Source organism: Arachis ipaensis, chromosome B03, assembly GCF_000816755.2.
Source record: "Arachis ipaensis cultivar K30076 chromosome B03, Araip1.1, whole genome shotgun sequence".
Classification (NCBI taxonomy): domain Eukaryota; kingdom Viridiplantae; phylum Streptophyta; class Magnoliopsida; order Fabales; family Fabaceae; genus Arachis; species Arachis ipaensis.
The window spans coordinates 132614627-132623379 of NC_029787.2; the positions used below are offsets into that span (position 1 = coordinate 132614627).

The following is an 8753-nucleotide window of genomic DNA, read 5'->3' on the forward strand; positions in this document are numbered from 1 at the left end:
CCTTCTCTTCATCCCTGAACCAGTGCCCCCGACGAGCCACCGCGCTAGCCGCCACCACCACGGTCTCCTTTGTGAACCAAAACCGCAGCGAGCTCTCTCTCTCTCTCTTTCTGTTTCTTTCGCCATTTTTCTTTTCTCCCAGAAAAAGTGAATCCAAATACACGAGGCTTGTGTTTGGTTATTCAGACTTGATACTTTCTCTTCACTCTCTTCACACTTTAGATCTGTCGTTGTCGCTGGTCTGGAAGGAAGAGAGCGCGCAAGAAATCGGAGAAGGAGGAGAGGGCATCGGCGCCGTGATACTTTCTCTTCACACTTTAGATCTGTCGTTGTCGCTGGTCTGGAAGGAAGAGAGCGCGCAAGAAATCGGAGAAGGAGGAAAGGGCAACGGCGCGGGTTGGTGTCACTGCCACCATCGTCGTCGACGGTGTTCAGTGAGGGAGGAAGAACAGTTTTTTCTCTTTGCTTTTTCTATTGTTGTTGTTGCTTGAAAAAGATGATGATGGAGATATAGTGGTGATGGGGCGATGATAGTGATAAAGGAGATGAAATGGTGGTGGGATTTGAGATTAGAAAGGAAAAGGAGGGTGGTGGCTAGGTGAAGAGGGTTAGGATTAACAAGGTGATTGGGTGAAAGAGGTGGTGTAGTAGTGAAGATAAGGGTAATTTAAGAATTTTAGATAATTTTGTAGTGTTTGGATAATTTTGTTATGCAAAATCCATATTTCATGGATACAAATGATAATTTTCTTTTTCTATGGGTAGATATATCAGCATTTTCAATTTTTGTAGGTACAAATGGTAGTTTACTCATACCATTATAATCATATTTCAAGTCTCAGATTACTAGGATTCTTGTGTGCTTAAGTTTATTATATTTGGTTCCAAGGCGGTGTATGCATTGATGGCTATCATTCTGAGACTTGAACTGTGTTAAAAGGGCATTAAATAATAAAAGGCTCGTCCAAACACTATTTTAAAAAATAATAATACTAAAACCGGATTTTGGATGAATTCCACATAGGATGCATCTAATAATTTGGTGATTAACCGAAACAAGAACTTTGATCAAAATCACTTACGCCATGCATATGATGACACTGAAAAACTTACACAAGATTTTTCATAACTCTTAATTTTAGTGTAATAATCAAAACATGGATCAAAATTTAAAGTATATCTTCATTACAATGGATGGGCTTTCGAAACCACATTGCCATTTTAATTGCTATGAAAGCAATTGAAGGCTAAATTCTACTATCCGCAGCCAATATAAAAAATTACTCTTGTGAAGCCTATATTTTGATATTGAAATAATCTGGGTCAAAGTGATGCAACCGTACATAACCGTCTTCACCTCCACTTGAAAAACTACAAAACACACGATATATCAGATGCCCATTAAAATAAATGAAAGAAACAATTCAAAAGTAATCCAGAACCATGTATCACACTATACATGAAGGATAGCAAGTTAAAACAATTTACTAAACACTGATGAAACAAAAATATTAACTACTCCCCCATTATCAAAACAAGTTACTTTGTAGGTTCATTGAAAAATTCATATATAATTGTCTAAATACGTTAATTTTTCAAAAAGACACTTATTTTGAGGGAGTAACTTGAAATATATGAATATTTTTTTAAAGAAAAGACGCAACAAACTACCTACATCCATTCTTACAAATCCAATGCTACATATTATATGAAATCAAGTTTGAGTTGTTCACCTGAACAATTGCTACATGCATTTGAAGGAACTTCACTTGGATAAAACGGTCATAATATCTAAGAATGTTGCACTTACAAACTAACCCATTACAATGCAATAGAGGTATATAATCCAAGCCAACAGTAAATTTTAATCTATGCTACCAAATGTTGAGGCTTACATATTATATATCATTTATCAAGTCATCATATATATATATATGGCATTAGAATAAGATTAAAAATGCCAACAATATTTAAATAGCGCAATGCTAGATTTCAACACTATCACCATTATACGAATGATGATATTTCGCATATACACACTATAGAGATCTAAACCAATTCCCACGGTTGGGTACATGTATTAGGTAATCATATTACATTCTATATATCACAAATCATTTTCAACAATTAACCATTAAAATGGTAAGGGTAATATAATCATGGCCATAGTTTTCAACATTGGAAGTGCTAACTAGCATAACTAAGTTGTGGTAAGTTCCAATAATGAAAGAATACTAGCATTCCATGAATCCATGTTGCAACAGGAAAATTTGAAACGGGAAGGGGAGGGGAAGGAAGAACAGCAGTCATACCTTTTCCCATCAGGGTTAAAGGCTAATGCATTAATTGGTCCAAAATGCCCTTTAACACCACCAATTTCTTCTTGAAGAATCTAGGTAAACAGAAAAGAAATACATCATACAAATAATAAGCAGGATAATTGGATAATCATGCAGCTCAGGTCATTATGGAACTGAAACAGACAATAGGAGAGAGAACTAAATATACCTTATCAAAGAATTTGGCTTCAAATTTCCCAGCTCTATGATCAGTAGTTGTAACAGCTGATGCATCCTGACCACCTCCAATTACCACCTTTAAGATACAGAGGACAAAATATTTAGAAGACCATATAAGTAGCTCCCAAGCAAAATCAATTGCTCTTGCAAAACACCACATGAATAGGAGATAGAATACATACATGATCAAGAAGAGGTGACATTGCAACTGCATTCACTGGGCGTTCAGTCACATAAGTTTTGATAAGTGTCAACGTTCTTGTATCCCAAAGCTAAAACACATGGGTAGATGATGTTAGGTGATGAAAAAATAATATCTAGTGCAGATTAAAAAACAGCAATCAGTACTAACGAGGATAGAAAATCACAACAAAGATTTAGAATGTTGAATACCTTGGCAGACTTGTCGAGGGAGCCAGTGAGAAAATGTGAACCATCAACAGATCTGACAAGTGATGTTATCGTCTTCTTATGTCCGGATTCCTTATCCGACTCTTTGAGCAGTTTTCCAGTCTAAAAAGTTCAAAAAACAATTTGGGTTCAAAAACATAATCAATAACCAATTTCTCCTCTTCTAGACAAAACCCAAAAGTACTCTAAATCAAGCACAAAGCAACAAAATCCATAACAACAAATTAAAGATCCATGCATAAACCAATCACAAGAAGCACCATAATCATTTGGCTAATTTACTTTACCTCAGAATCCCAAATGCGAATAATGGCATCTTCTCCGCCGCTAATAATGGTCTTATTCAACGGTCCCCATAGAGCTCTGTTGATCCTTCCCTGAGGCCCTTTAAGAACAAGCAAAGACTCCGCAGTCTCTGGAAACAAAATTTTTTAAAAACAAAAAAAAATCAGATCACAATATATCACCAAAACTAATTAGACCAAACCTTCCAAAACCCCTAATTAGGCAAAACAAAGAGCACAGAAACTCACGATCGGAGATGTCCCTGGCAATGCGCTTGACATGAAGAGCGGATGTGAGCTCCATGAAGGGGTCGGTGGTGATGACGGCGAGCTTGTCACCGACGGAGAAGTCAACGGACCTGGCCGGGGAATCGAAGTTGAATGTAAAGAGCTGCTGGCCGGTCTGAACATTCCAGAGCTTGGCGGTCTGGTCAGCGCTGCCTGTAATAAGACGCGTGGAGTCACGTGAAACGTCACAGCACCAGACGGCGCCGTTGTGGCCACGGTAGGTTCCCAATCTCTCTCCGTTATCGGCGAACCAGACGGTGGGATTGTGGTCCTTGGCGCAAGAGAAGAGGAGGTCGCCGTCCCTATTATACTTCAGAAAAGTCAACGGCCTCTCGTGGCCCTTCATCAAAATCGGCCTCATCTTGTGTTGTGAGTTTCTGTAACTGTTTTTCGCTTCTGGCGACCTCTTCCTCTGTTAGGGTTAGGACTTAGGGTTCTGCTTATGCTTCTGGTTGCTTTTTCCTTTTGCCACTGGCACTGATGGCGGTGGTGGTTATGTTTGTTTCCTTGCTATCGGATCTTGGGCTTATATTTTGTTTAGGCCCAAATTTTGTTGCTACTAGGGTATATGGGCCTAAATGGAAAGCGTCTGGCCCATAATTTACTGGGCCTTTATAGCAGTAGTAATGAAGGAATGTAGCAAAACCCTGCCGGGAAATGCGCGATTGCAGGGAAGGGGGGGTTGGCAACTGCAACTTGTTCTTGTTGTGCAAGGTGAGTCCAATGTTTAATACCGCATGCCAAGTGTTTGATGATTTGGGTAACAGAAATGTAAGCACGTATTCACATTTCACACTCACCTCCACTTTCTTTTTCGCAATATTACCAGTGCCATGCTTAGGAAGAAAGAAGGACATAGTCTTAATTATGTTGATGGAGAAATCACTTTATATGCTTGAGCTTAGGGTATATACAGAGTGACTCGTGTAGGAAATCATTCTGTTCTCTTTGTGGCAGAAAAGCAACCTCGTCTATGGATGCTATCATCTCCTGAGCTGAACTGGACCATCAGGGTAAATTTTTTTTAAAAGAATGAAAAAAAGAAGACTTGCTTTGTTTTTTACATGTTCTCTGGATATGCTTGTGCTAAGCCCTAAGCTCAACATTAGTTTCTTTCTGGGTCACTCTCAGTTAAAAATGAACTACTAAATTCTTATGATGTTTACGTTACTCTTGAACAACAGTATACCTGAATCAGAAACCAGTTAATTTTATTCGTTTATTTTACTTGCAAGGGTATCATCAGTAGAAGAATATTTGAGTAAATTAAAACATTTAACTGATTCAGTTATGATTTCTGGAATTTTAGTTTCCTGGTTCAAATTGTGTTGGTGTGGACTTCTTTGCACTTCATTGGCGAAAGGAAAACAAGAGGAGGAGGAGGGAGAAGGGGGGGAGGGGGGTATTTACTCGTCTAAATATGAACAGGCATAGTGATTTCATATGTAGGATAACTCACGATGAAATCCATGCCACCTTTGTTTCTTGCCTTGCAGATACTTTGACTTCTCGGAACACACAAAGAACGGGGAATAAAAACGGTGTAGCCTCCCGTAGCTTACCTAATCTAATTTGGAAATCAGAAATCAAAATTACTTGCAAATGTCTGTGGCTGCTCCAAGTTCCCTTTTGAAGGTGGAGGAGATACAAGGAAGAGGGAGGGGAATGGTTGCATCACAACCTCTTAAAGCCGGCCAAATTGTCCTTAGAGATTCTCCTATCCTGCTCTATTCTGCTTTGCCATTGATCCCGCAGTCTTTATCTTCGTCCTCCTCTACCCTAGCCTCCTCCTTCTGTGATCACTGCTTTAGAACCTTACCATCCTCTTTACAGGGCGATTCTTCATCTTCCGCAGTTTTGTGCCCTTCATGTAGACATTATCGTTTTTGCAGCTCTAATTGTCTCTCAAAGGCATTGAATTCATCTCATTCTTCTTGGGTATGTCAAGCATTGTCTCACTTCCAAGCCAACTCTCCTCTTCTTGGACATCCCCTTGAGCTTCAAGTCCAGGCTCAATTTCTCATTGCTGCGTACAATCTTGCCAATATCTCCCCCTCAGACTTTCAAATCTTGCTTTCTCTTCATGGTTCTCCTGATGACGCTACAATTTCTGCAGCTCAATTCCTACACCCTCTTATTTCATCCCTCTGCTCAATTGCTCCCATTGGTCTTCAGAATGTATTTTCTTTGGAACTCACCTCTGCGCTTCTGGCCAAGGACAAGCACAATGCCTTTGGCTTAATGCAGCCTGTTTCTGTTGATGATGGCCAGAGGTCTGTTAGAGCTTATGGTATATACCCCTATGCCTCCTTTTTTAACCACGATTGCCTTCCCAATGCCTGCAGATTTGATTATGTGGATAGTAATCCACCAGATGGCAGTAATAATACTGACATTATTGTTAGGATGATTCATGATGTTCCTCAAGGCAGGGAGATCTGTTTGAGCTATTTCCCTGTCAATGAAAACTATGCTAGCAGGCAGAAGAGATTGATGGAAGACTATGGCTTCACCTGTAATTGTGATCGGTGTAATGTCGAATCAAATTGGTCAGATAATGATGACACTATCGAAGAAGATAATGCAGAGGATGGAGAAGAGGTTATGGATGAGGAGGACCAATATGAAAACATGGCAGCGTCAGATACAGACAATAATAATGATTTCCCACACGCATATTTCTTTTTAAGGTACATGTGTGATAGACCAAATTGCGGGGGAACTTTGGCTCCTCTACCCCCACAAGTTGATAGTCCATCTAATGTCATGGAATGTAATGTCTGTGGCAAATTGAAAAGTGATGATGAGCAAGATGAAGCTCCCATGGAGGACTGAGTCACCAGGTTCCTACTGTTGTAAGTATCCTACATTCCATAATTTATTTATTTATTTATTTTAAATTCCCCTTTTGTGATGTGTTCATTGATCTCAGTGCCTCGCATTTTCCAAGTATGTATTATCTTGCTTATAAATCCTAAAAACCTTCTCTATGGACCTTTTGTCGCATTGGTTATCTCAGTCTTCATATATGTAACCGAGACTCAGCCTGTTCTTTCTGGCAAAACGAGTATTGAGACTGAAAATCCTTTTTCCTCCACAATTTTTTTGCTATCAACAATTTAGACGGATATACAATTCTTTTTGGTTTAATAAAGTATGTCTTAATAAATTACTGCCAATTTATAACTCTTTAGTCTCACTCAAGTTGTGTCTCTAGTGAAAGATGTTGTAACTTATATATAAGAATGTAAAGCTTAATAACCATTAACAAATCTAGAATTGGATTTCATGACTTATGAAAAATTTGAAACCCTTTTGTTTAAGAGTTGCCTTAGTGAGAGTTTAGTCACTAGTCAGTATTCAGTTCAAATTGAAAGTTTTCATTTCCTTTCCCTTTTTTTATTTTTGAAATAAAATGTCTACTTTTTATCAAACCCCCTTTTGGAAGGTAACTTATTCATCACGCCTACCAACCCTTTTCTTGTGTCATTATACTTGGAAATTTGAAAAGTATTGCTTGTTGCCCAGTTGAAGCATTCTATTAATTCTTTATTACTATTATTAGTGTTCTCACATTCAACATTCCTATTTGAATTTGATATATTCCATTAGTTTCTTCCATCCAATTATACATTCGACACTGTCTTATTTGAGTATGGCGTTATTCACTAGATTATGTCATTGTAGGCATTGTTTCATGTGGATTGAGGGACTTCTACAATCTACCTCTGCTAGATTTTTGCTCAAATTACACTCTGTACAAACGGAGATTAATGCTCACAACTCAGGAACCAATGACAGTTCTTTGGGCTGTTTTTAAGATTGTAATCGTGTGTCTGAAGCTGTAGCTTGTTGCTTTATTTTAAATCTGCTTTAAATTTGCCAGAAACATACTACTAGCACCTCTCTTTTTTAAATATGCTTTTTTGATAATAAGTCTTTTCCATGAGAAAAATGAAGCCAGATCAAACCCAAAATATAATTCATGCAAGAGAAATCACCTCTTTTTTTTTTTTAAAATCTGAAAGTAGGGAATCACATTATTCTCATTATTAATTCCTACCAACAAGGAAATCCACCAACTCCTATGGTCTCACATGCAGATTGATTGTTGGCTTGAATTAATCTCAATATAGCCGTTCTATGTTAATGTAAAGCATATGAGATTTTTATTTTATTTTCATTTTTTGGTACTAATTGAATTTCTTGTATCTGAATCTTATTGACGAAAATTTGAGTAATTTTTGTCCAATAATACATAAAGCATGTAAGATTAAATATAATGTTAGTTGGAGAGACATTAATCAAATATTTGAAATCACATCTCAGTTAGGTCACTTAACCTGCTATCTCTATCCGTAATAGGCCACGATTTCCTTAGAAAATAAGAAAATTATCTATAAATTATATATAAGGTTTATGCATTTGTTGTTTGAATGTGTTAATTTTTAAAAATAGGGTTTTCAAAAACTGATTTCATGGCGTTCTCGTCAAAGCTCTAGATAGAATCCAATTTATCTTTTGAGGGGTTCAGACACTTGCTTAAATGGATGAAAGGACTGATCCCTTGACCAATCCAAATTGGTTATATGCTATTTAGTCTTGGTTTTTCCCTTTTCTTGGTTACATACGAAGAGACTAGTTTATTTAAAAAAAAAAAGGGAAACAAATTGGTAGAAAGAAATCATTGTTTTGTCGACACCCGAAAGAAAAAAATAAAAATCATTGTTTTGTCCCCTTTTTTTACCCCTTTTGAATGGTAAGCAATTAAATAGTCCGTGCAATCCTTAAGTTTTGATTCAACTCCTTGGATTCTAGTATCATCTAAATCTCCAATTCCCATTCATGCCTCAGCCTAAGTATTAAATTTAATTTTTTTGGCATCATAATTGTTTCCCCCAATTCATCTGATATTCAAGTTGTTATAGTACTCAGAAAATTTGTTGCTGGGAATTTAAATGGAAAATGAACTTTTTTGTGCAAATGGATTCAAATTTCTTTTATCTTTGCACTGTCTCAGACATTAAAAATTCAAGTACAATTAATTTCATACATAGAAAATTGATAGTTGAAAGTCCTTAAATAATTTGACAAATTTAATTAAATTATTATGTAATAGCTCTTAAGTCTTAGCTATCAATTTTATATGAAATTAACTGCACCTGAATTTCTAACTTCTAATGTTCATGGACTAAGATGATTTCTTCTTTTCTTTATTTTTTCCTTTTTTTTTAAATATTGTAGCTTGCTT

At 37.0% G+C, this 8753-nt stretch overlaps 2 protein-coding genes and 1 long non-coding RNA gene across 6 annotated transcripts; 1 reads left to right on the plus strand and 2 right to left on the minus strand.

The window, feature by feature from the left end:
* On the minus strand, positions 1093-3986 carry LOC107632108 (eukaryotic translation initiation factor 3 subunit I). The gene is made up of 7 exons (XM_016335756.2): positions 3464-3986; positions 3218-3345; positions 2913-3032; positions 2702-2791; positions 2509-2595; positions 2313-2392; positions 1093-1371 (listed from the first exon to the last, which is right to left on the minus strand). Exons 1-7 carry the CDS (start codon positions 3861-3863, stop codon positions 1296-1298), a joined length of 981 nt encoding a protein of 326 aa, XP_016191242.1. The 5' UTR covers positions 3864-3986; the 3' UTR covers positions 1093-1295.
* Positions 4118-7447, plus strand: LOC107632107 (histone-lysine N-methyltransferase ASHR2). 4 transcript variants are annotated; one of them, XM_016335753.2, is made up of 4 exons: positions 4118-4216; positions 4332-4515; positions 4999-6357; positions 7190-7447. In XM_016335753.2, the coding sequence occupies exon 3, from the start codon at positions 5105-5107 to the stop codon at positions 6335-6337; it is 1233 nt and encodes a 410-aa protein (XP_016191239.1). In that variant the 5' UTR covers positions 4118-4216; positions 4332-4515; positions 4999-5104; the 3' UTR covers positions 6338-6357; positions 7190-7447. The 4 variants fall into 4 exon arrangements, with proteins under 4 accessions (XP_016191239.1, XP_016191240.1, XP_016191241.1 ...); XM_016335754.2 differs by having other exon boundaries at positions 4460-4515; XM_021119961.1 differs by lacking the exon at positions 4118-4216 and adding an exon at positions 4256-4273 and having other exon boundaries at positions 4460-4515.
* Positions 6911-7671, minus strand: LOC110270459. Its single transcript, XR_002359999.1, has 2 exons — positions 7542-7671; positions 6911-6954 (listed from the first exon to the last, which is right to left on the minus strand). It is a non-coding gene; the product is annotated as an uncharacterized LOC110270459 (long non-coding RNA).

What these genes read in the sequence shown, in the direction of transcription:
- LOC107632108 (XM_016335756.2), bottom strand. Translation starts at nt 3,863, where the DNA reads ATGAGGCCGATTTTGATGAAGGGCCACGAGAGGCCGTTGACTTTTCTG. An exon ending in TGCCAGGGACATCTCCGATC is followed by an intron (nt 3,346 to 3,463) that starts GTGAGTTTCTGT and finishes TTTTGTTTCCAG; the next exon opens with AGACTGCGGAGTCTTTGCTT. An exon ending in TGTCACCTCTTCTTGATCAT is followed by an intron (nt 2,596 to 2,701) that starts GTATGTATTCTA and finishes TGTATCTTAAAG; the next exon opens with GTGGTAATTGGAGGTGGTCA.
- LOC107632107 (XM_016335753.2), top strand. Translation starts at nt 5,105, where the DNA reads ATGTCTGTGGCTGCTCCAAGTTCCCTTTTGAAGGTGGAGGAGATACAA.